General features: G+C 43.5%; 1 protein-coding gene across 1 annotated transcript in view; it reads left to right on the top strand.

The window, feature by feature from the left end:
* Window positions 1–23,168, top strand: part of LOC101058699 (putative transcriptional regulator encoded by LINC00473) — a 37,069-nt gene extending 13,901 nt beyond the window's left edge. Inside the window, 2 exon segments of the mRNA XM_054686480.2 lie at window positions 3,781–4,029; window positions 4,032–23,168. Of these exon segments, the coding sequence (XP_054542455.1) occupies window positions 3,792–4,029; window positions 4,032–4,348 (555 nt within the window). The 5' untranslated portion in view covers window positions 3,781–3,791 and the 3' untranslated portion in view covers window positions 4,349–23,168.
* The last annotated feature ends 4,142 nt before the right edge of the window (window positions 23,169–27,310 follow it).

Below are 27,310 nucleotides of genomic sequence, written 5' to 3'. Positions count from 1 at the left end.
TGTAGGGCTTATGGGAAAATGGGGTTAGGGACACAACATTCAAAAACTTTATTAGTGACAAATAATAAAAGATGAGGAACCCAATAAAAATGGTAGCACACAGTTATACATTTCAACTCATTAAGAAATCTGTAAATACTACAGTAAAGACGTCACTTTGAAAAGATCACCTTGAGAAAGACCTGAAGTTTGCTTGTAGAAGTGAGTGTCCCATGCCTGGGGGCCCACCATGTCCACCTCCCTGTCTGCAAGAGGAAGGGAACCAAAGAGTTCCCAAGAGAAAAAGAACAGAAAACCAAAGGAAAAATACAAAATATCTGAGATTCAAGAGGAGAAATTAAAGAGACGGTGATATGGTTTGGCTGTGTCCCCACCCAAATCTCGTCTTGAATAATCCCCATGTGTCCTGGGAGGGAGCCAGTGAGAGGTAATTGAATTATGGGGGTGGTTACCTTCATGCGGTTCTCCCAATAGTGAGTGAGTTCTCATGAGATCTGATGGTTTTAAGAGGGGATTTCCCCCCTTTTTGTTCAGCACTTATTCTTGCTGCTGCCATGTGAAGAAGGAGGCATTTGCTTCCCCTTTCACCATGATTGAGGGTTTCCTGAGGCTTCCTCAACCATGCAGAACTGTGAGTCAATTAAACCTATTTCCTTTATAAATTACCCAGTCTTGGGTATGTCTTTATCAGCAGTGTGAGAACAGACTAATACAGAAGGGAAGGCACAGAGCTGTGCAGCCGGTTGGTGGCAGGAAGGGCTGTAGCTCATGTTGTTTTGAACTGCTGATAGGAGTATGTGATGGATAATTTTAGGTGCCATCTTGACTGGGTTAGGTGGTGCCCAGATCGCTGGAAAATCACTATTTCTGGGTGGGTCTGTGAGGACGTTTCCAGAAGAGATTAGCATTTGAATTTAAACACTGAATAAAGAAGATCCTTCTTCACCAACATGGCAGGCATCACCTGACTCACTGAAGTCTCCAATAGAATGAAAAGGTGGAGGAAGGGTGAATTTGAGTGAATTATCTTTGTATGATCTGAGACATTCATCTTCTCCGGACCTGGAACACCAGGTTCTCCAGGTTCTCAGACCTTTGGACTCTGTACTTACGCCAGTGGCTTCCCAGGTTCTCAGGCCTTTGACCTCAGACTTAAGAGTTTTACACCACCGGCTCTCTGGTTCTCAGGCCTTTGGACTCAGACTGAGTTACGGCATCAGTTCTCCAGTGTGTAGGCAACAGATCATGGGACTTGCTAGCCTCCGTAATTGCATGAGCCATTCCCATCATAAATATTGTGCTCAATAGATCTGTATACTCAGTTCGTTCGTTTTCTTTCTTTCTTTCTTTTCTTTCTTTCTTTTTCTTTCTTTCCTTCCTTCCTTCCTTTCTTTTTCTTTCTTTCTTTCTTTCTTTTTTCTTTCTTTCTTCTCTCTCTCCTCTCTTGCCTCCCCTGCCCCACCGCACCATTTCCCTTCCTCTCTCTGGATTCTGTTTCTCCCCAGGGTTCTGGAGCACCCTGACTAATACAAGGGCTATCTAAAATCCTATGGGTGGGTGTGGCTCCTTGTCTTGATGAAATGCATGTGTGTGAGATCCATCCTTCCTATTACATTCACCTGGCTTCTGAGCAACAAAATGGTGCCTGAGCAAACCGACATTGACATGACACTCAAATTGTTCCCTAATTTACCAATCACAGTGGAACAAATCCTCACTTTCAGAAGAAATGTTCTAGCAGAATGGGCTGCAGTTACACCCTGGAATTGGCAAACACCATAAACCAGGGCTTTCCTCCTCGAGGGCCTTGTCGTAAATACCTACCAGCACACTGTCGAGGTTAAAGCACTTTATGTAGGTTGGTATATAATAGTGCCTAATAAATGATCAGAATTAGCAGTACTTTTCCCAAGAAGAGGTCCAGTGGGATTTGAATGAAACAAGCTGAAACTGGGAGCAGACAAGGCAAGGGCAGGTGAGCAGAGGCCCAAGAGCGGGGCAGAGCGGGGGCAGAGCGGCGAGCCCTGGCAAGCACACATGGCAGGGCCCACTGTCCACAGTGGGTGGCAGCGAGCACAGGTGAGCACACACCGAACACATCTCCCTCGACAGCCTCCTTCTGTGGGTGCAAAGAGGCACTAAAGATGATGCCTCACAAATTATTAACATCCTTAGTAACTATCTTCAAGGCAGAAACAAAACAGGGAACAATAACAAGCTTCAGGGAGTCTTTATTTTGTGAAGGGGTGTGTGTGTGTGTGTGTGTGTGTGTGTGTGTACATACATATATAAAATCATAAACTGGCATTTCTAATTCCCCTGCTACCCCAGCACACATATGATATACTACAGCGTGGCTGTTGGCAGCCCTAACTGGAATATTTAATAAATGAGGCAGTAACGGACATTTATTGAAAAAAGTTTTTATGAGAAAACCCCAAATGTGCACGTTTTGAAGTTGCTTGCCAATCATGCCTGAGGGGCAGAGTCACATCCAGGAATCACTGTCCGGATGGCATCGTGAGAGGATGGCTATGTGGATAGGAACGATGACTGAAGCCAGGTGCATCCCTAGTGGCTTCTGCCCCTGAAGTGCCCAGGGAAGATCTTGGTGATGGGGGATCTTTGGGTCTGCTCTTAAAGAAAGGTGAAATGGCAGGAGATGGGGGATGGCTCTGCAGGTGAAAGGTGGTGCATTAGGCCACTCTTCCATTGTTATAAAGAAACACTTGAGACTGGGAAATTTATAAAGAAAAGAGGTTTAATTGACCCACAGATCTGCATGCTGTACAGGAAGCATGGTGCTGGCATCTGTTCAGTTTTTAGGGAGGCCTCAGGAAGCTTACAATCATGGCAGAAGGCAAAGGGAGAGCAGGCACATCACATGGCAAAAGCAGGAGCAAGGGAGAGTGGGGGAGGGAGTTGCTACACACTTTTAAGTGACCAAATCTCGTGAGAACTCTATCAGGAAGACAGCACCAAGCCGTGAGGGATCCACCTCCATGATCCCGACATCCCCCACCGGGATGTTGCAGATTAAAATTCAACATGAGATTTGGGTGGGGACAAATATCCAAATGATGTCAGGTGGGCTCTGTGGGAAGGCCAAGAGGCAAGGAGTGTTTTCAAATGACTGGAGTCTGTCTGGTTTAGACAGAGAGCTCATGGAGGGAGTCTCTCCACCTCTTGTAAACAAGGCCTTAACAGCCACAGAAACAGATTTTTATTGATTTCAGAAAGGCCCGAGTCCATTTTTTCTCTTTGGATGTAGTATTAATGAATTGCTAAGCACTCCCATCTGCCAACCGTCGTTCTAAGTGTTTTACTGGTATCATCTGGTTTAATCCTTTCAACAACCCTATGGGGTGTGTAAATGTTACTATACCCCATTTATTCAAGGAAATGGAACCTAGAAGTATCAGTAACTTGCCTAAGGTCAGAGTACCAAGTGTGAGATGTGGGCACAAATCCCGGACAGACTTCAGAGTCTGAGCTCTTATCTCGCTCTATTGCCTCCCCTACTGCGCTCTACACCAAGAAGTGTTGAAGTGTGCGTGCAGCAGTTCTGAAGTTGATGGTGGGTTATGTTTCTTCTAAAGGCACTATGGGGATGAAACAATTTAAGTTCTATCAGTGTTTTTCATAGAAACACGGCTACTATAGCACCAAAAGTTGCAGAAAATTACCTTTATTTCTGCATTTCATCAGTGATAAAGGCTGCTGGATTGTGCTTATCATTGGTTCATTTCCCACAACTAATCACATTTCACTTTATTCAAGACCTTTTAAAAATGGAACTGTCGGCTGCGGTTGGAAGGCGCAGGCAGGCGCCCTGGAGAGAATTCACAGGGAGGCACAGGACAGAACGCTCCCAGGAACGAGGAAGCACCCCCAGAAAGGAGCGCTCTATGGCCCCCAGGCAGCCGAGGAAACGCGAACGTGAGCCCCGTGACTGCACTCCCACGTGCACCGACGCTGCCAGTGTGAGCAGAAGCGGAGCCCGCAGAGCGCCAGGCTGCGCCGGGAGATGCATGTGAAAAACTGCGCCAGAGCATGGCGGGAACTTTCCGAGAGGGCGTGTTGTTTCCAGGCGGTTCCACCTTCTAATATGAAACAGTCTTGGTTGATTTTCCTTGATACTACTTTATGCTCGGCCTGGTTGTTGGCAAGTAGCTGCCCGCGTCTGTACGCGCCCTTGATTAGTTTCCACTGCATGTGTTTTAACACAGTGCTCCTTTTTCCACGTTTATTTGGGCCAACCCTGTCTGCAAAGATCCAGTTTAATATAAATTTGAGTCTACGTGCTATAGCCTGGAAATGTACTAAAGACACTACAACATATTGCTGAAAGAATAGAATCTTTATTCTGAATGCAAAGCAGACACCTAGTAAAAAATTCTGGAATAATAAAACAAGCAAGGCTTATGTGCTCAGTTTTGGGGACGCTCCAATTTAAAGGCTTAGTCATTGTCACGGTGTAAGGTTCACCCATTGCCCCCATCACACAGATGTGGGATTGTTGAGAGCTGAGAGTCCTATGACCTCTTCTGCTGCCCAAGAACTTGGGGTGGGTGGTAACTGGAGAAATCAAAGTGATCAGCTGCAAAGAATGCTTCCATTGCTGGAGCTTGGTTGTGCGGGATTCTCCACGGACGTCTTAAGGCAGAGACAAAAACAAGGACTTTGGGAGGCTCCTGTGAGCAGCCAAAAGGGTTTAGAGTCAGGCAGCCTCAGGTTACAAATCCAGTCCTGCAGGCTAGGAGTTGTGTAAGCTTAAAAAAGTGACTGCACTTCCAGGAACATCATTTCCCTACCTGCTCCTCCTTCTGACGGGTTTTCTGAGGACAATGGAATCCACACTCTGTGTCGAACACTTTTCTAATTAACGATGTGCAGACACTGTTTATTTTACAGGAATAAAAATGCCAGAAGAACCCAAGTCATATTCATTTAAAGCAGGGTGACAAGTACACCAAAATCTGAAAAATCATCACTAAAGAACTTATCCATGTAACCAAAAACCATTGAAATAAAAGTAAACTATGGAAACAAAATTTAAAAATAATAAAATTTAAAAGTCCAAAAAATTTATAGCAGTTCACCTGTTTCATTTCTTCCTTTATAAAATTGTATTTAGAAATTTGTTATATGTGTCTATGCAAACATTTTAAGAAATGTAAAAATGTGGAATTCCATAATGCTGCTTACTGATTTACAGATATAAATACATCCACGTGGACTTGCACACATGCAGGTGCCCCTCGCCCTGTACAGTTTCACCATCTGCACTTGCGATCTGAACGCAAGAACAAGAGGTTTTGGAGAGAAAGGGATACTTGTTAACCTGTATGTATACATAGCTTTTGGGTTATGGTTTGTCTTACAAAAGAAGGATATTATGCATATTTCCTGTATCTTGGCTTAATCAATAGCACTTCCTAGAAATCTTACTGAGTCAACTGGTATATTCTAATTAATTCTTTGTGCTGGCTGCATAATATTCTGTGGTGTAGAGGTGTAGCAACACCATATTTTATTCAGCCAGTCTCCTATTGATGGACACTTATGTTATTTCCAGTTTTTTGATGCTATAAACAGAGCTGCAATAAATATTGTTGCACATATGTCCACTTTAACAAAGATTTTATTTCTCCAAATAGAATTTTATTTCTAGTCTCCAAATAGAATTTTATTATCTCCAATTTCATTTAAGCTGCCCTTCCACACACATATTAAGGTCATCGACCTGGTTATATGTAGTGTGTGTGTGTGTGTGTGTGTGTGTGTGTGTGTGTGTGTTTTGTTTTTGTTTTACTTTTGATGTTGTTGCTCACTGGACTCTGAACACTACAGGACTTCTTTAAATCTATTTCTTGAGTAAGAACTTGACAAGTGCCCAGGGCCCAGTGTTTTAGAAGACATCAGCCAGGGCCCCCTCACTGAAGGAAGCCCCGGGTGGGTTTTCTGGGGTTCACATGGGAACCTGACTTGAATCCCAAGGATAAGGGCCCCATTGTCCAGTGAGCACAGGGTCCCTTGGCACCCTCAGTTGAAACTCATCCAAGATTAGTAACATTCCAGCCAAATTCTTGTTTTATTGCATGATTTCATTTAAAAATTGCATGTATAACATGGATAAGCTATAAACAGAATAGCCATTTTAATGAAAACAACAAGAGATATGAGTGGATGTTGCCTTTATTCTAGTTGGAGACAACCATATTTACACAACTTATTCAGAGATGCTCACAGTTGTCAATGGACTCCACACTACAGCTTTGTGAAGCAGTGTTTGCTTCTGGTGACAGAGCTGCTCTGGTTGCCCACAAGCTGCTCTGTTGGTGACCTGTTTCACAAGGTTGTTTTACCTTGAGTGACTGCTGTGTTCACAGTTGTGCTTCAAGAATGCCAAAGCTCATTGCTCTGTTTGCAAAGCTGCTTGGCTTGCTGGGGAGGGTAAAATGCAATATATTTAGACCTTTGATACTGACAGTCCAGCTTTGGCTTCTGAAGTCTTTGTAGAGGAAAGGAAGTGGGAGAGATTGTCAGAGGACCCTCCTGTGACGTGGGGGTCTGTGCTGATATCTGGATTTTTTTTTTAACATTTATTATCAGGCTTCATACAGGGGGGACTGGTTTGCAGAGCCCTGAATTTAGGCTTTGACAGGTAAGAATCTCTGAAATGAACAAGACTAGTTTGGTTAGCATTTATTAGAAGGTCAGTTTGTAGGTCCTTAATTGTCTCCTGTTTATAGAACTGGATAGTGTCTGTGTGTGTATGTGTGTGTTTCGTGTTTAATTGTGATTTGCTGCTCTTGACAGGTTTTGTGAAACTGACAACAGCTCTTTCTCAGCCTGTTTTTCTCTACTGGCCAAAATGTTCACTGTTAATTTATTCTGCTTACTCTTCATTCATTCAACAAATATTTATTCAGTCCTACTATGTGCCAAGTACTGTCTAGCCTATAAAGATGTCAAGACATGTACCAACTCTTCCAATAAATATTTCTAAGTTGTAAAAATATTAAGTGATATAAAAATAAGAAAGGTTCTATTAAGAACAGGTTGCTTTTTTTTAAATATGTAAGTTTATTTTGGATGCAATATGAGACTGAATTCCAATGCAAAGTTGTTTTAAGAGAATGCGAAAATCTCACCATTCACTGACTTAGGAGAAAAGTTACGCTGAGAATTAATAGAAGCCGAATAGAAGAAGATAGTTAAAATCTGTATGCTAGCTAATGTCTTCTTGTCTTGTACTTTTGGGGAAAAAGTAAACAAAAGTCTTATTAAGTTTCAAGTAGGTGCCGCATGAACCCTTCCATATTCAGGATTAGACAAGTGGCAATGGCACGTGGAGCTTGATGGCCAAGCCCAGTGGGTTACAGGGTTTGGCTTTCCTCCAGCCCTCAAGGGGTGTCTAAGACCTCTGGGATGCTACATAGGATGCAGGCAGAACTGCCTGTTTTGGGGCAAAAAAATTGTCATGGTCACCCCTGAACTACACAGAGGAAGAACTTTGTCTCAGCGCAAGCAAATGGTCTTCCAAAATTTGTACAAACAAGTTCCCAACAATACAAGCTGCATTTAACCCTAAGCAAACCATACTCACAGCAAAGGTCTTATTCCACCTGCACATTCTTTCCAAAGCACAAATGCCCTTTCTCAGTTCAACCATGAAAGGACTGATGGGAGATGATCTTAGAAGAGTGGCGATGATTCACACTATTGGGTTAAAAAGAGAGAATACTGGGGAACAATGAGGCTCCCCAGTAAGTCTCTACTCATTCTCCACCAACGTTGGCTGCCTTTCATTTGCCAACATGGTCAAATCTTGCTCCTACATTAAAATTTAAGAATCACCATCTTCCTGGGTTGTAATCACCTCTCTCTCCTTTCTTTTCACAGGCAAAATTCTCCTTGTCTCCCATTGTTTGCATTCATTCCCATTCCCACCACCCTGCCTGGCAGCTCCCCTCACCACACAATAGACACAGCCGGTCGTGGGGACACAGCTGTCTTCTGGTGCCAGATCTGGCTAACACATGGGTGTAGCATTTGACCCTCGTGACCATCTGTTCTTTCTTCTTCTTCCTTCTCAAAAATATTTCTTGGATTCCTTGACAACATTTTCTCCTGTCGTCTTTCTCTCTCTCTGCATTCATTATCTTGCTTTATTTCTGCCGATCTTAAACGAGGGTGATATCCACATCCTTTCCTATCTGCTACTGCTTACTCCACATTCTCTCCATGGTTCATCACATTCCCTCCATGGTTCATCACATTCCTCCCTCTGGCATCAGTAAAATGGATTTCATAACTCCAGCTCAAATGTCACCAGTTCTGCATGAATACATCAGAGGCTCAGTGTACAAGGACTGCTCAAAACTGAACATGTTACCTCCTCTTTCTGATTCCTGCTCTTCCCCACTCCCTGACCCATCTGCTTCTTTCCCTCATTATTAAAGTTATTACCATCATCCAACTTTGATGAGTTTAAAATCTGGAATCCATCCGGAATTCTTCCTTATGTGCATCACCTACATCTAAATGACAATTGTCTTAGTTTGTTTTGTGCTGCTGTAACAAAATATCATAGACTTGGTGATTTATCAACAATAGAAATTATTTGGCTCACAGTTCTGGAGGCTGGGAAGTCCAAGAGCGAGGGGCTGTATCTTGTGAGAAACTTCTTGCTGTGTCATCCCATGGTGGAAGGCATCAGATAGCAAGAGCACAAAAGAGACAACAAGGGGGCAGAATTCATCCTTTTTCTCAGGACCCACTTCCAAAATCACTAACACACCCCTGATATAGTGGCATTAATCTATTCATAAGGGCAGAGCCCTCATGACCTAATCACCTCTTAAAGATTCTGCCTCTCAACACTGTTGCATTGGGATTTAAGTTTCCAGCACATGAACCCTACTTTTATTCTCCCAGTGAATGTTCTCTCAAACATATCCACTCTCCTCCATTCCTGCTATCCTTGCCTTAATTTTAGTCCAGAATCATTTCTTGCCTGGGATTTTGCCCACGATTTCCCTCTTCCTTAGAAATCTATCCTCCTCTCTACTTTCAAAATGTTTTTGAATTCAGATTTGATCCTGTCTTTCCCCTGGTTAAATCCTTTAGTGGCTTACCACTTGCTATAAGACAAAGTCAAGGTCCTCAGTGCCCTTTGTCATCTAGTGCCATCTCCTGTGCACAGACTTCCAGTTCTTTGATTATCTGTGTGCCTTTGCACACACATTTTCTTCCTTGGAATCACTTCGTCCTACTTCTATTTTTCTTTCCTACACTATTTAGAGTCTTCTCATTCTTCAAGGAACCCAAAGATGGCCTCCTTTATAAGGTTTTCCACAGCTCTCTCTTGCTGATAGAGTTTGTTGTGCCTTTTCCTATGCAACCTCCTATGTATGTGGTGGGCTCTTTCCATACTGTATTACACTTGCTGGTTTACAAATCTATACCCAGCACTAGACTGTGAACTTCTTGGGGGAAGGAACTACGTCTGATAACTACATTCTTTGTAACTTCATGGAAGCAGTGCCTAACACTTAGGAATCTTTTTGAGCCCCAAATTTGCTATTTTTTTCACACACTTGGATATGTGTTCTTCGCATTAATAATGGAAATCATAGTGCCATTCCTGCCGACCTTACAGTTGACAGTTGACACTAAATGTGAGACTAAATGTGACAATGTGTATGAAAATGTTTCTCAAACTTACATTTCTATCTAAAACCAAGATATTAGTAGTAGTAGTGTCATCCAATGTGGTGTAAACCACATTGGGAGCCCATCCATGGCATTGCAGAGAGTGGTGGGGTGGAACAAAAGCCACAGATGAAAATTTTGCCATCCTAAGAACTGGATAAGTATCTGGGAAAGCAGGATACTGGGTAGAGTATGCTTTCTTTGCTTTCAGTTAAGTCTTCGTTTCAGTGACCACTTGTTTATGGTAGTTTAGAGGTGCCTGCAGTAAAGCAAGATATAATAAATGCAAAATTAATTTTTTTAATGGGGCTGAGGAAAATAAAGATTATAGAGAAAGATGGATCCAGAGGTTTTTTTTTTTTTGTCACTAGTTTGAAAATTGGTGGTGGTGGTGTAGACAAGTTGAAGGATGAAGCCAAAATTTCAGGCAAAATATCAGATTCAAACTCAAGGCAATGACTATTCTATATTTGCCATTTTGGTGCAGCTAAAGATCTCTGGGGAGTAAAGTGATGACAAATCTTCAAAACAGGTGATTGAGGCTGGGCGCAGTGGCTCACACCTGTAATCTCAGCACTTTGGGAGGCCAAGATTGGCGGATCACTTGAGGTCAGGAGCTCAAGACCAGGCTGGCCAACATGGTAAAACCCCGTCTCCACTAAAAGTACAAAAAAAAAAAAAAAAAAAAAAGAAAGATCAGCCAGGCATGGTGGTGCATGCCTGTAATCCCAGCTATTCGAGAGGCTGAGGCAGGAGAATTGCTTGAACCTGGGAAGCGGAGGTTGCAATGAGCCGAGATGGCACCAGTACACTCAGCCTGGGCATCACAGTGAGACTCTGTTTGAAAAAAAAAAGGGGGAATTGATGCTTCAAAATGAAAAATTGCAAACTGGAACTGTGCTTTTGTCCCAGAATTTATGTTCACAAACCCCTCTTGCTGTGCTGTGCCTGTGGTTGGCCCCAAGGTGCCCATCAAAGCAGCTGTTTTGGTTCTGACCTGCTCCTGGCTACACTTGGAAGGTAGCCTGAGATGTCTCCCTGTATGTTTCCTTATTCCGGAATGTTGTGTTACATTTTTGTTGTGTATAAATTTCTTTTCCTGTACAAATGTTAGCCTAAAAATCCTGTACCAAAAGATCTGTATATTCTATGAAACTTGGGCTGTAAAAACCCAGAAGCACTCTGCTGACAATTCTTTAACCAGGGAGAGGTTCCTCAGGGGGAATGCCTTTCATTATGTATATTTGAAAATGAATTTTCAGGTCTCTGCTTCCCATGTGAATTTGTATAAATTTACGTAAAAAATGAGAAGCAATGCTTTTTTAATTTTTTCCTTAGAAGTGGGCATATATTTTTTAGGACATAATATAAAAGATCGACTGGCTTGAGTTCATTTGTCCTCCGCAAGTCTAAAATGAGACAAACTAGAATTGCCTGGTAATATCCAAATTTATTAATGAATGGATGTGTGCTATGCTAGCTACCAGGCAAGGTGCTTAAAAAGAGAAGTAGGTTTTAGTTTCTCTCTCCTGTGGGTCCATCAAGCTTTTCTCAGCCAATTCTCTTCCCTCTCTGGAAACTGTGATGTTTCACCTTCTCCTCCTTGCCTGGTGCCCACTGACAACATAGGGACTGTTTCGGGTCTTCTCATGTCTAGACACCCTGTAAAGCCATTTTTCCTTCATCTGCTGCCCAACCACACAGGTAGAGGGGACTTTACCACAAGACTTGCTGCCTCCTGTGTGCTCCCCAAGGAAGACTCCTAATGTCTTCATATCCACAAACCTGGGGAGGGGTTTGTCATCTCCGGTAGCCTCCCCAGACCAGGAATCAGCCCAGGGGAGAGGCCTCTCTCAGGAGCCCACTGCTGCCTGGCTCTCTCCCTCCTCTTTGGTCCTGCCTCTTCCCCAGCCCTGGGTGAACTCTGCCTGGTCTCCTTGGAGGGATTGTGGAGGGGAATGCCTGGAGCAGGGCAACCTGCTATCCACCAGCTCTTGCACCAACGTCCTGAGTCTTTAAAGGCTAAGCCCCCCAGAAACTCAAAACCAGTTATCCCTCAAAAAGTTTAGCTCAGGCCGGGTGTGGTGGCTCATGCCTGTAATCCCAGCACTTTGGGAGGCTGATGCGGGCAGATCACCTGAGGTCAGTAGTTTGAGACCAGCCTGACCAACATGGTGAAACACCGTCTCTACTAAAAATACAAAAATTAGGCTGGGTGTGGTGGCTCATGCCTGTAATTTCAGAACTTTGGGAGGCTGAGGCAGGTGGATCACTTGAGGTCAGGAGTTCGAGACCAGCCTGACCAACATGGTGAAACCCTGTCTTTACTAAAAATACAAAAATTAGCTAGGCATGGTGGTGCATGGCTGTAATCCCAGCTACTTGGGAGGCTGAGACAGGAGAATCGCTTGAACTCAGGAGGCGGAGGTTGCAGTGAGCTGTGATTGTACCATTACACTCCAGCCTGGGCAATGAGAGCAAAACTTCATCTTGAAAAAGAAAAATCTAGCTCTCACATGTCAAAAACTTTGGCTGTACACACTATTATTCTGTTCCAACTTTTAAGAACGCAGATAAAAAATGTAACAAAGTTAAAAAGCCTTATTAACCTCAAGACTTGATGCCGGTGCCATTCCTAGACTGGTATTTCTCATGAGTCTCCACCAAAGACAGAGGGCAGGAAGATCTGGACTTCTTGGGCTGAGCCATGCTTTGAGGACCACTTCAGCGGGCGGTATATCGTTCCCTGTGTGGAGCTGCATTTCCTGTGACTGGCACTAGCTTGATGGTTTCTGCTTTTGTGACCGTTCACCCGCACTCACCAAGGCTGTGCTGTGCCTCCACTCACCTGCCTCGTGAGGGGACTCTGACCTTTCTGTCATCTACCACATGCCATTGATGAGAGCCACAGGGTGTGGCCTCCTGGTGGTCCAGCTCAACCTCTGTTCTCTCTCATTCCTGCTTCTCAACAACCTCCTGGAGCTTTTTCCTCTGGGTGTAGGAGGAGGGCCCCACACACTGGATCACAGCCACACTTTGAAAGGAGGAGAAGTGACTGTCGGGAGACAGCCCCTAGGAGAGCTGGGTCTTTGTTTTATTTTGTTTCTTTACAATACAGCCATTTCATGTATAACCTTTTCCACATAGACCCTTGCCTTCTCCCCGAGGTATGAGACAAGGAATACAAATGTCAGATGTGACTCTGGAAGGCTGCAAGGAACTGGTGCTGCCCATAGAAAAGCATTTCAAAACCTTAAACACCTGCACTATTTCTCCCACCTTCTTTCATGTTCACATCTGCAAATAATAGGCACTCAATACAATTTTATGGCAAATCACAGAATTAGTTCTGCCTCGAATCCTTTGTGGAATGAAGTGTGAGTATAGGACAAGTGTGCAAACAAGCACAAACATCAGGGTCCATTCACTCTGCTGCAGTCCATGGCCCCTTTATTCCTTTTCGTCTTTCAATAAATATGTGTTGAACACCTATTATATGCCAGTTACTATTGTAGACAGATGTGGTATCTATTCTTGTGAACAGACACTGAGGAGGTACATGAATAAATAGGATGTCAAATAATAATGACTGCAGCCAAGGAACAGAGCAAGGTGCTCATGAGTGCCAGTCAGAGCTGCTTCCCTAGCTAGGCTGGCAAGAAAGACTCCTGAAGTGGTCGCACTTGAGCAGAGGCCTGAAGAATGGAAGGAGACCACCATGGGAAAGTGGATGGAAGAGGAGATGAACCAATCATTTTCTACAATCAAGTCATACTTGAAATGGGCGAGGTCCCCATCTGATATCGCAGAGGTGCAGGGGCATGGGAAGGTTCCTAACAGGCATCGTCAATGCTCCATGCTGTCTCACCATATTTCACGGGGCTGGCTGGTTCTCCCTGCGGTTCCCTCAGTTTCATCAGCACCACGGTGGCTTCCCATGTGCCAGGCTGCGCCAGGCTGAAATGCCAGTTCCTGATCCTGCGAAGAGCCACAGTGAAGCTCCCCTCGTGTCAGTGAGCCGGGAGCCTTCCCCGCAGCTCCAGCCCTCACAGCCTCGGCCCTTGTGAACATGGGCAATTAAAGTGCTCAGGATTTTTCACTTGAAATGTTCCGAATGCAAGTAAGTTGCTTTATGGAAGAATAGGAATCTGTTTCTTTCTGCCACTTCCTTCCATGCACAGCCAGCGTTTTCATCAGCGGCCTTTGGGCAAGGCGTGCACGGCATGGGCTTATTGGAATACTGATGAAGGCAGACCCCGAGCATCTTTTGAAGAAAACAAAACTGAAGGAAAAAGTATGACTTGTGAAACTCGAAGCAACTCTGTGGACTGTGAATTCAGCAGGGAAACAACACATTGTTAATTTTCTCTCTTTATTTCTCTGTTTTCTTCCCTGATCCAGTTGGTCATGTCCATAGACTCAAAGAACGCATGCAAAGGAAGGAAATTCAAGTGTTTCCTTCCTGCCTGCTGGGTGGCCACCCACACCCTCTCTCTTCTCTTGGGCCACTTGTCCCTAACTTCTTTTCTTCATGAAGATCCTTGGCAGCTCCATGGAGGTGAAAAGGGCTATGAATGCTCTTCTTCCTCATAACTCTCTAGGCTTCCTGGTGAACATGGAGAAGAAACCATTTTCTTCATTCATCAGTGGCTCAGGGATCTGTGAACCTTCCCACCTGCCGCCTTCACACCTGGAGTGATGTTGCCTGGTCATTAGGGAGCACTCTTTTCCCACCTGCTACCCTCACACCTGGAGTGATATGTGCCCGGTCATTAGGGAGCACTCTCTTCCCACCTGCTGCCCTCACGCCTGGAGTGATGTTGCCTGGTCATTAGGGAGCACACTCTTCCCACCTGGGTGACAGCAGCTCTGAGCCAGCCCGGTGCTAGGTGATGGGCAACTGCAGTGCCCATGCCACAGGCTGGGTCAGATTTTCCTGTGCGGACGCGGTCATGGAGATGTTGCTAGGGACAGTGAAGTTGGCTGTGTTTATCCAAATCTGGTAGGAACTGATCCTTCTAAGAAAATATGCTTTCGACTTCATGATTTTCCAGCAGCACTGAAGGCCCTGCACACAGGGGGCTGTTAGCTGGGGCATGGGACACATAGGGTGTCACGGCATCCAGCCCCACACAGTGGTCACTCCCGGTCCCGTGGGCAGCCTGACCCAACCTCAGTGGTTGTAATGTTTCTGACGGCCTTCACAGCAATGTTGTATTATTCCATCACATGTATGGAATGTGTCCAGATTGCCAGGGCAAGAGAAATAATATTCCCTGCCTAGGTATCCCCTCTGCTTTTCTCAGAAGCAAACAAACACATCTGAGGAGAGAAAAAGCACAACCCCATGTTTGATCCTTCCCCGTGTCCAGCCACTCCCCACAACATCCTCAAATCTGACCTGCACTCGAGGACTCCTGCGTGCTTTACAAGCATCTTGTTTTAGTTCTTTTGTTTTTCTGCACCAACCACGTCTTTAACAGTTTACTGAATGCCCGCCACGTGTGAGGCTGTAGACTGAATTCATTTCTTGGTGAATGCTATTGTGTGCCTGGCCATGAGTTTTGTCCTCCAAAAAACCCTGTGTGCAGGAGGTCTCATTTTAGAGACGAGGAGTCAGAAGCTCCAAGAGGCTGATTCACTTGCCCAGGGACACACAGCTTCTGGGGGAAGAGCTCAGATAGAAAGGAGACCCGTATGGCTCTAACGTGCACCATGGTTTAGTTCTTCGTCTCTCATCCCAGCAAGACTGCACTGGAAACTTCTCAATCAAAGAATCCTATCTCATTTTCATTCATTTCCCTGAGTACATTTTGGGGACACACAGTGGAGTCGGGGCTGAGCAATTGCTTGTTGAGAAAAGATTGCATTCTTCTCTGAGCTCCTAGAGCCCACCATGGGTCCCAGCACTCAGAAGGAGGCACTAAGTGATGTGTGCTGGGTTGAGAGGGGATGTGAGGGAGTCAGAAGTGCTTCAGACGTCGGCCACCAGCAGCCGGGATGTTGGCACCACCAGGTTTCAAATATGAAGACAGCTTTGCCTTTTATTTCCTGTAGAGTGGATGCTTTCCAGGAAATGTCCCCCTTTTGCTCTGCCATGGTCTTTTGAGAACAAGCTGTTTTGTCGTTCCAGACAACAAAGGTTGGAGGACCAGCTCAAGTCGAGCATGAGGGGCTGAGCAGCTCACACCCCATGCCTGGCGGTTAAACAGTGGGTGTCTGAGCACGTGCTGACCTGAGGGCTCCCTGGATCCTGGAGTGGGTCCAGCAGGTTGTGCACAAACCACGTAGGACTGACTCTTCCCTCGGCCTCATGTGGGTTTCACAAACCCCCTTTTATTCTCATCCTCCAATCAATCTGCTCACAGTGCAAATTAGAATGATTCTTATGCAAGGGAACTTTAAGATCTCATCACCAACTCCAGGGAATACCTCTAAACAGGTACCTTTGAGGACGCCCACGCAGGACCCATGTTTTCCCCCTTTTTACCTACTTCTACTATATAGTGTATACATAGTATGTATATAATTATGTATAAATATTACATATAAATATAAAATATGTTTAATTACATGTAAATAGTACATATTAAATTATATATAAAAGAACATAATTTAAAAATTTATATCATTCTCAGCCTGGCGTGGTGGCTCACGCCTGTAATCCCATCACTTTGGGAGGGGAGGGTGCGCAGATCACTTAAGGTTAGGAGTTAGAGACCAGCCTGGCCAATATGGTGAAACCCCATCTCTACTAAAAATATAAAAATTAGCCGGGCATGGTGGCGCACACCTATAGTCCCAGATACTTGGGGGGCTTAGGCAGGAGAATTGCTTCAACCCAAGAGGTGGAGGTTACAGTGAGCCAAGATGGTGCCACTGCACTCCAGCCTGGGCAACAGAGAGAGACTCCTCTGTCTCAAACACAAACAAACAAACAAACAAAAAACTATATATATATATATATATATATATATGTCATTCTCATGTTAATAATATTTATGAAAGAAAAATGAGAAAAAAAAGACATATAAGCAAGAGAAAATCCAAGACTTTCCCAATTCTACCCACAGACCAACACATAAAATACCTTTGCATATATTCTTCAAACTTTCTGCATAGTCATTTATACATTTATATTATTTCCATAAATCATGTTCAGTTGTTAAAAAACCGCCTTTTAAAAATCTTACGTTATTGTGATTATCTTTCCATATCAATAAAATAGTTTTATATGATCATTCTGGATATATAATTGTAAATAATTTAACCAATCTCTTGTTGGCTTTTAGGCTGTTTCTAATAGCAGTGTAACTAATATCCTTATGGCTAAATCCTGAAAGGCATACTTCACTATTTTCTTAGGATGAATTCCAGGTAGTTTAAGGACTAGCATGTGCTTTTTTTAAGTTATACTTTACGTTCTGGCGTACATGTGCAAGACATGCAGGTTTGTTACATAGGCCATGGTGGTTTGCTGCACGCATCATCCTGTCATCTACCTTAGGTAATTCTCCTAATGCTATCCCTCCCCTAGCCCCCCACCCCCCAACAGGCCCCAGTGTGTGATGTTACCCTCCCTGTGTCCATGTGTATTCATTGTTCAACTCCCACTTATAAGTGAGAACATAGCATGTGCTTTTTAATGAATCTTAACATGCTTCCATAAGTTTGTTTCTATAGTAAGTAAACTCCAATCAACCCCTCTCCCACCCAGCCCAAGTCTTTTAAATGCAACTGCAAAATCTATAGAAATGCAACATATTTCCATTAGAAAATGAAATCCTTTTTGATGTAAAGTACAACATCTTCATTATAAAACAGAATTACCTTCAGTAGCTCTGAGGCTTAAAGATCTTTGCAGTGACCCAGGAAGTCATCCAAGGATAGTGGAGCCCAGCCTGTCTGACACGTCATTGATGCTGAGCATTGGGTGGGATTGGGTGGAAAGTCTGATTTTTCTCGGGTTGGATGCTGTGCTCTAATTGCCAGTGGCTGGAAGCCTGGCTTGTTTTTCTCTTCCTGTCATCCAGTGCAGGGACACACAGGGAGAGTGTGAACATAGGGTGTGTCCAATCTAATCGTTAGGGTTTCCAAATTAACTGTAAACTCTAAGTCTTTAAAGGTCAATCGAACATTTTGTTCTTTTGTTTGACTTTTCCATTTAAAATAGAACTTTTGCCTCTGAGAATTTAGACATGGACACAAATACTATGGAAAAAGCCAAAACAGGAGAGTTTTCTCAACACTAAAGGAGACATACATATTTAGTTTCAGATTAATTGGCTAAAGGGTGTTTGTTGCCAGGTAAGAAGGGATGGTTTACAGCTCCAAGCAAGGATGGATGGCTTCTTACTAGAACTGGCTTTATCAGTGAACATCTCAGGTCCTGCCTTGGCTTGGGGCCTCACCTGCAGAAGAAATCAAAGATGGCACCATCAGCCACTATTGCTGGTCCTTCATTCACCTTGCCAGGGTTGCTCCAGGCAGAAAACAGCTGGAAAACTGGGGTCCCAGAGACAGAAACAAGTACACTGCATATTTTCTGTTGAATAAGATTTTTTATACTTTTATTTTATGAAAATTGAAGATTTTTATGCAATTGTAAAAAATAATACAGAGCCTCATATACCCTTCATGCAGTTCCCCCCAATGGCAGCATCTTGTGTAACTACAGTCTGCTATGACAATCAACATATTGGCATTGATACAATCCATCCACCATATTCAGATTTCCCATATGTTTCTTGCACTCATTTGTGTGTATTTAGTTCTATGTGGTCTTATCAGACGTGAAGCCTTGTTTGACCACCACTGGCATAGTCAATATAAACACAATTCTATCACTAGTCTCCATCCTGCTGACCTCAAACAGCCACAGCCAATGCTTTTATCTCCCATCATGATCCTCTGACAACCACTAATCTGTTTTTTAGTTCTCCCTCTCAATAGTTTGTTATTTCAAGAATGTTATTAAAATGATCATATACTATGTAGTCTTTTGAGATTTGCTTTCTATACTCCACACAATTCACTGGAGAGTAATCCAACTTGCGTGTTTGTCACTGAGTACTATTTAATGGTGTGGACATACCAGTTTGTTTAGCCATTCACCCATTGAAAGATATTTGGGTTATTTCCCATGTTTTTTATTATCACAAGAAATGCTGCTATGAACATTTGTGTACAGGTTTCTGTGTAAACATAAGCCTTTATTTCTCTGGCATAGCTGTTCAGGGGTGGAATTACTGAGTCTTAGGGTAAGTGCATGGTTTGCTTCATAAGAAACTATTTTCCAGAGTGGCTGTATCATTTTACATTCCCACCAGCAATGTACGAGTGATCTAGTTTCTCTTCACCCCACCGCCATTTGGTGTTATTGCTAGTGTTTTTTATTTTTTGTATTGTGACAGGTGTATAGTGATATCTCATTGAGGCTTTAATCTGCATTTTCTAATGGCTGATGGTGTTAAAATTCTTCTCATGTGCTTATTTGCCATTTGTCCTCTTCAACAAAGCAGCTGTTTATGTCTTTGGCCCATTTCATTTTTCCTATTAAATTTTGAGAATTCATTATAGGGTCTAGATTCAAGACCTTGGTGGATATGAGGTGTGCCAACATTTCCTCTCAGTCTGTAGCTTGCCTTTTCAATCTCTTCAGAGACTCTTGCACAGCACATGTGTCTAATTTTGATGCGGTCCAGCTTATCAATTTTCTCTTTAATGACTCATGCCTTTGGTGTCCAATCTAAGAACTGTGCCTGGCCCTAGGTCCCAAAGATCTTCTCCTATGCTTACTTCTAAATGTTTTCTAATAACTTTTATGTTTTACATTTAAGTTTGTGATCCATTTTGGGTTAATTTCCATATAAGGTGTGAGGATTTGGTTGAGGTCCTTTTTGCATAAGGATGCTTGGATAGGATTTTTGTTTCAGGGGAATCTTTGCCTCTTTACTACAGGATGCTGGCGACCCCTGCCCCACCACTAGTATTCTCTGATGCTCGTCGTGCTGTGGGAGATCTTCTATGCAACATGGAAACCATGAATTGTACCACAGAGGGAGATCTTCTGTCCCACTAGGAAACTGCAAATTGTACCACAGAGGGAGATCTTCTATGCAACATGGAGACCATGAATGGTACACACAGAGGGAGATCTTCTATCCACGTGGAAACCATGAATTGTACCACAGAGGGAGATCTTCTGTCCCACTAGGAAACTGCGAATTGTACCACAGAGGGAGATCTTCTATGCAACATGGAGACCATGAATGGTACACACAGAGGGAGATCTTCTATCCACGTGGACACCATGAATTGTACCACAGAGGCAGATGTTCTATCCAACATGGAAACCATGAATTGTACACACAGAGGGGGATATTCCATCCAACATAGGAACCATGAACTGTACACACAGAGGGAGATCTTCTATCCAACATGGAGACCATGAATTGTACCACAGAGGAAGATGTTCTATCCAAAACGGAAACCATGAGTTGTACGCCTAGAGGGAGATCTTCTATCCAATATGTAAGCCACAAGTTGGACACACAGAGAGAGATATTTTATCCAACTTGGAAACCATGAATTGTACACACAGAGAGATCTTCTATCCAACATGGAAACAATGAGTTATACCCACAGAGGGAGATCTTCTATCCAATTCAGGTGTTCCTTATGTGATAGCATACTCTGTATCTACAACTAGCTAAAGTTTCGTGATGTCATTATTGTTATTGTTGTTGCAGAGGTGAGGTCTTGCTATGTTGCCCAGGCTGGTCTTGAATCCCTGGCCTCCAGCAATCCTCCTGCCTTTGTTTCCCAATGTGTTGGGATTACAGGCAAAAGCTGGTCTTATTCTTTCTAAAGCTGAAGTTTGAGAAGTAAAAATCACTTTCAAGGGTAGAATGCATTTTATATTTTCTCTGAAAAATGAATTGGCACAAATGTCCAGTTAAATTTGTGCAATTTTCTTTAAAAAAAAACACAGTTAATTTTAAAGTGGCAATAGTTATATACTAGGAGTATAATCCCAAATTGTTTAACTGTTTCCTGAGCCTCTTCCCATGTTCATTGAGATAATTTTGTAAAAGCATCCTAACCAGCAATGGGTCCTCTTGTTAAGAAGGCTGCCAGTACAAACTCTCTTTATGAAGGACTCACATGCTCTGACTGTTCCGTCACCTCCCAACCACAGCCAGGAGCCTTCTCTGGCTGCCACAGAACTAAGGAGGGGGCACTACTGCAGCCCAGCCTGTCTTGGCATTGTTTAGGGCCCTGTCCCAAAATATTTGTGAGCCAATGTATCTACATATCGACGGTGCTGTCAATGGTACACGTATCTCTCTAATAGGACTTTGCCACCTGCCACGATGTGGTCACTGCTCTGAACACCTGGAATAGGCCTTGTTCTCTTTCTAGCAGACATGCACAGAGTTTCGTCTTAAGAAATTGTCTGTACTTTGAAAGTCTATTTCCCAGGGATAGTTATGCTTAACATTGGTCAGTAACTATGTTGATAAAAGCAAGCCCTTTGCTTTTGTAATACTTTTGTCTAAACATGTAAAAAGACACATCGTGTTTGTGACTTCCTAATTAGGAGCGAAGGTCGTTTTTGTTTGCATTGTTTATCTCTGCTCCCATCTCACCAAGCTTTAGCAAAGCATCTTGGTTTCCTTTCTCCATCTTAGAATGCTTTGTTAATAGTACCCATTACAGTGGGCTAGGGTGTTTTCCTATTTTGTTGCCTGGAAGGTGTCTACTTTGACCTACTTTAATCTCAGGGCTTGGAGGTAAAGTCATCCTCTGTGTAGACTTTGGGATTAGCTGGGATCCTTGTTTCACAACGTGGACTCATGGAGGGGAGGGAACTCCCGGAAGGTGGCTTAGGCTCTCTTTGCATGCAACCCTGACAGAACCCTTTTCTTAGCCACTCAGTGGACTCAACCGAATGTTTCCAAGATTGAGAAAACAGTTGTGAGCAGATCTATCTGCAAATGGACAGCACTACCCACGGGGCACTTTTCTTTCCGACTCTGACTCACGTGTGGAGCTCATGGGAGTGGTCTGGGTTACTTAAGGTTAACCTTTACATTCTCATAAACTCCCACATGATTTTTCAGAATGCCACCCTGAGGAGTTTTACTATTATTAAAAAAGGGGGTCATTGTTTGACCAGTTGTAGAGCAAACAGATTGTCCTAGTTTTTTTGAAAAAAGGAAATGAGTCACTTTCCATATGAATATCTCAACTATCAAAATATTAAACATCCCTTTGTTTACTGTTTCGCTTCTTAACTTTCAGACATGTAACCTCAGCCAAGTAGCACCAGCAAGAGCCATCTGCCGCATACCTCAGCTGTGCTTGTACCACTTTGTGTAAGAGGAGCGGACAGCAAGGGAAGGTCTGGCTTTGATGGGGTGACCCTGCCCACTCATTAGACTCTGTGTTCTGCCAAGTGGTTGGGCTTGGCCACAGGAGTCCTGCTGTCTTGGGGTACTCTGATGGCAATCAAGACCAAACTTACTCAATGATATTGGAAATTGTGCATTTTTTTCTTAATCTCAGCCTTCCCATCTCAGTTGATGGAGATCCCATGCTTTCTGTTGCACTGCCCAAAAATCTTGAGGTTGTCTTTGACTGCTTTCTCTCACACGCAATATCTGATCTATTCAGAAAATCCTACTGGCCCTATAATCTTCAAGATATGTCTAGAATCTTCTTACGTCTCACTATGTCCACATCTACCTAGCCTGGTTTATCCCACTGACCTCATGCACCCGGCTTGCTTCTCTCAACTGGCCCCTCAGCTTCTACCCTGTAGTCTAATCCCAGCAGCGGCAGGAGTGATCCATTCGTGACATTAGTTGGATTTCACTCCTCAGCTCAGAGCTCATCAGTGCTCCCTGTCTCTCTCAAAGGGAAAGCCAGTCTCTTTCAAGAGTCCACAAGACCCTACGTGGTGTAGCCCTGCCCTTCTGCACCCACTTTCTAAAATTCTCCCATGGGCTCACTGTGATAGCAGCAGGTTTCCATGCTCATGCTGGAATGCACCAAGCCCTCTCTCATCACAGGCCATTGCACAAGATCTCCCTTTGCTTGGAACAGCCTCTTTCCAGGTATCACTGCCTCACCCCTTTTGATCTGTGCCCAAATGTTACCCTTCTTCATAAGCTTAGCTGGCCCAGCCTGTGTAAATGTCAGCCTGTATCCCCAGCACTCCTGATCTTTCTTCTCCTGTTCTTTCATCCATGGCATGTATCATCTTCTAACACATCAAATGATTCTAAAATTTATGATGTCATTGTTTATTATCTGGCCTTACTCTCAGCCTCTAGAAAGTAAGTTCCACAAGGGCAGGGATGATTGTCATTTTTGTTCCCTGATATCCCTGCCTATGTATTTGATAAATATTTGCTGAATAAATGAACCACCACCTCCAACAAGAGCAGGTTGTTTTCTCTGTGCCCTTCAAACTGGCTGTCTAAGATGCACATTCCTCCAAAATGAAGTCTGTTTCTATGCAGTCTACCAGCAGCTGAAACCTAGTGACCCTGGCTTTGAACTCCCAGTTATTGGAGATAATCCAGAACACAGTCAGGGGTATGGCTGGCACTGGGGAAATTCGTAATCCCACGCTGCTTTGGTACATAGACCTGAAAGTCAGTAGGCGGGTCATTCAGCCCTTCCATCCCTCAACCAGCTCCCCCTATTTCCGGGGGATGGGTGCACATCAGGAGGATGAGTCAAGACCTTTGGAGCCATGACAAAATGAGTCTTTGGAGTATCTTCACATTTTTGTGAGCACTTAAGATTCTTTCCTCCAAACAAATTTTGGAGGAGAGTGCTATTTGTGTCATAAGAATGAATTTATTTAACTACTATTTATTATCTACTGTGGTTCAGGAACATATAATGGAGATACAGTGGTAGAAGATAAAATCCCTAACCCATGGAATATGGTCTAGTGTGTTATTCAGAGTGAAGCAAATAAATGAACAAACAAATAATAGCATTTCAGAAAAAAAATAGAAAAATTGAGGTAGAAAGATACCAGGGAGGTGTGGGCATAGAAAGAAGCAGTGAAAACATCACAATTTTCTTATTAATTTCAAAATAGAAGAGTTAAGTATGGCTCATTGCTGACTTTTATATTTGTCCTGAAATGTATAGTAAGCAGGTATGTGTGCGTGCGTGTGTGTGTGTGTGTGTAAGCCCAGTCTTAGAAGATAAGCATCTTGATTGTCACTCAAAGTATTTATGCCACAGTATAAGACCAATGGTCTCATTCTTAAAGATAACTGGATCATTTTACTACAACCTATTTCTGTCTCCAGATTAACAAAGTGCTACTCATGTATAAGATGATTGGTTTAAATTTTTGAAAGAAGGAGTAAGGGCAAGAACACCTGAGTGAAGGTAGATAAAGTGTAGTTTTGCAAAGCAGATAATACACTAACTGTATGCCCTTGATCATGGTTTGTAGTTTTGATTAGGGGTCTGTAAAGAACCAGTAGAAATTTTTTAGTAATTATGGGCCATACAGTTCTAATGTAAATACTCAGCTCTGCCATTGTAGAGCAAAAGCAACCACAGAAATATGTATCCAAAAAAATTTGTAACCAGATAAGTGTGGCTGCATTTAAATACAACTTTCTTTATAAAACAGGGAGCAAAGAAACAGTAGTTTGCTGACTAGAGTATTGCAGTGATTTAGGGTAACTAGAATATGTCTAACAATATGAAATGGCATAAGCCATACCAAAAAAAATCAGAGACTCTAAGGAATATGAAGGGTGGGCACCAGTGAGGTATCCTCATTAACAGAATGCACCTGAAAATTATCAAGAAGGGCACGTTCTGCTTCCGTCTGACTTCCACTGGAGCTTTGTATTTGCTTTCATGTGCACAATAAAGTTCAGAGAAAGTTGGGAGGATCAGAATAAACAGCAAATAAGTAATTATAGCTCTTAAAACAGGACTGCAAAAGATAAGTTAGAATGGTTTGCTTGGGTTGGCAAACGCCAGACAGCAGGCCTACCCAGGCCGCAGCCTATTTCTGCACAGGCCAGAAGCTCAGAATGTTTTTTTATATGCTCAAAGGGCTGTAAATAGAAAAAGAAAGGAAAGGAGGAAGAGGAGGAAGAGGAGGAAGAGCAAGAACAAGAAGGAGGATACAGCAGAGACTTTATGTGCCTTGTAAAGCCTAAATCTTTCACTACTCGGCCTTAACAGAAAAAGTTTGCTGACTCCAGGCTAGAAAGTGGAAAGATTGGGCTGATAGGAGAAACGTGGTCTGTGGAATACCAAGATCTTGCTATTAACTAAGCCACAAGGTTATCCCCTAGATGGAGGTGGGCCTGGGGCAGCTCAGCCATGAGTATATATGCTCATGGCATGTAGTGCCTTCATACCCAGTCCCCATGTGGTGGGCCCAGTGAGGCCACACAGAGTGCCCTGCCCCAAGAGACAGTGCATACATTCCTATTTTCGGTGGGTAGACATCATATTTGTAATGGGAAATGGTGACAGAACAAGGACCTGATGATCCACTTGCCATCTCGGAAGAATTCCGTGAAGGCATGAAACCTGCTTGGCTTGTTGACGAAGCCAAAAGGAAGGGAAAGATTGAATAATTACATGGGTAAGTGTGGAAGATTCAGGACCTCCTTTATCTTCTCTATGTTTATTCAAGAATAGAATCAGCTTCTATGCTCTGACAATGTACTGAGTCTGTGGGTGCAAAGCCCTCTCCAGAAAAATGTAATTTGCATTTATGCTTTTGCCATTTGGTGAGAGCAGATTTCCCATCATCTGCCATTAAAAACAGTCCTCTGTAGCTCATCAACAGGTTACAAACACATCCACAAAGACAGTCTGAAAGTTTGTGTCATTCACTAGTAGTATTAACTTCCCAGGGGTCCACACTGACACCCCCAAGAGGAAGAGGGCTTCACCTACTCCTGCTCCAGAGGTGAAACCTGTGCAGGAGAAATGAGGTCCACTTGGGCAATTTTCTTGGAAATGTATTGCTAATATCTGAAAACATAGCCAAATTTGTTTCAAGAATGTCAACGAAAGTGCTTTATGAGCTACTATAGGCACATATACAAAACGGCAATATCAAAATCTGTTTTTAAAAGGCAATAACTTAAGTACAAGAATCAGTTTGTCATTCAAGCGATTCTGTGAAAATAGTTGTAAATCTCAGTTGAACGATTGGCTGCTTAAATAATTATTGTTTGGAGAGAAGGATTTCCGGCACAACTTTACAATCATTTAAGTACCCATAGCATTAAATCTCAATTCAATATAAATTAAATGGTGGTTTACGGTATGTTCTGGTTTGAAAATAAGGCAAGTATAATGTTAACTCTCTCTAAAGTCTGAAAACGTGTATTATATTTACATTACCCATATTTTCAAATACTGTTGATAATTTCAGAATACACTCTGGAGAGGGAGGGCACATATGAAATTCATTGTACTTTCCACTCAATTTTGCTGTGAACCTGGCTCTTAAAAAATAAAGTATATTAAAACAAAACAAAACAAAAATACATCCATGTTTGCTGTAACCTATTAGAGAATTCTACACATGATGAGACCATTGCGGTTAAAAAAATCCTCCAGTTTCTAAATGAGATATCAAATTTACTGTCTCTATTTTTTATACCACTCTGGAATTGTTGAGTTACAGAATTATTTTCCCTTCCGGAATACTAAGGGAATTGATTTTAGTGGACGTCCAGTATTTATCAACCATTTGTGGGGGATAAGACAGCGCGCCAGTGGCTGGAACCACAGGGCAGCAGGAGGAACAGGGGGTCTGGGCCCTGCACTCGGGGACTCAGCAGGAAAAGAGGGAGTCAGAGGCGATCCAGCGTCACCGGCTCAGAGAACCCGTGAGGGGCTCTGGGATGCAGAGGTGGCGCCTAAGCTGGGCCTGCAGGACGAGGTGATGGTGACGCAGGGGGCGTTGGGGAAAGCCTGGCCTGGGGTGCTCCCCGGGTCCGGACTCCTCACTGCCCAGCCTCCAGCGGGCTCCGCCGCACAAAGCGCCTGGCTGCCTTTTTTTTTTCTTCTTTTACTTTATTCAGTTAATGTCCTCTTTTGACCATTTTAGGAAGCTAGATAGCATGCTGATCTGCCCTTGTAGAGGCCAACGTCTTTTCCCTAAATTTGCCCTGCTTCTGACTTAGAAGTAAAGTATCCATTTCGGCACCCCTGAGGCGCGGGGCATTTTCGGGGTGCCTTGAGTGCACAATTTTCCCACCATTTTATCTCCCTGGTTCTTTCCCCTGCAGGATCCCAACCTTGTCCAGCTTAGCTCCCATGTGTCCTGGATGATGGAGGTGATGTGCGCCTTCTAGACCAGGGTTGAGTCCTAATTGCTCTAAGTCAGCCATGGCCATGCTCTTGGTGCAGTGAGACCGCTGTACACCTGTGGCTCAGCCCTGGCCTCGGAGCAGGAAGAGACGTCCGCTGCGGGTAGCTAGGGAAGGGTTTTCTTTAAAATGCAAAGAGGTTCAGGAGAGGTGAACCTCCCTCTTGCTCCCTGGGTCTGCGTGTGGGCGGGAGTGAGTTC

Source organism: Pan troglodytes, chromosome 5 (assembly GCF_028858775.2).
Source record: "Pan troglodytes isolate AG18354 chromosome 5, NHGRI_mPanTro3-v2.0_pri, whole genome shotgun sequence".
NCBI classification, from domain to species: domain Eukaryota; kingdom Metazoa; phylum Chordata; class Mammalia; order Primates; family Hominidae; genus Pan; species Pan troglodytes.
The sequence above is the reverse complement of the archived record's forward strand: the minus strand, read 5'-3'. Positions and strand labels throughout refer to the sequence as shown.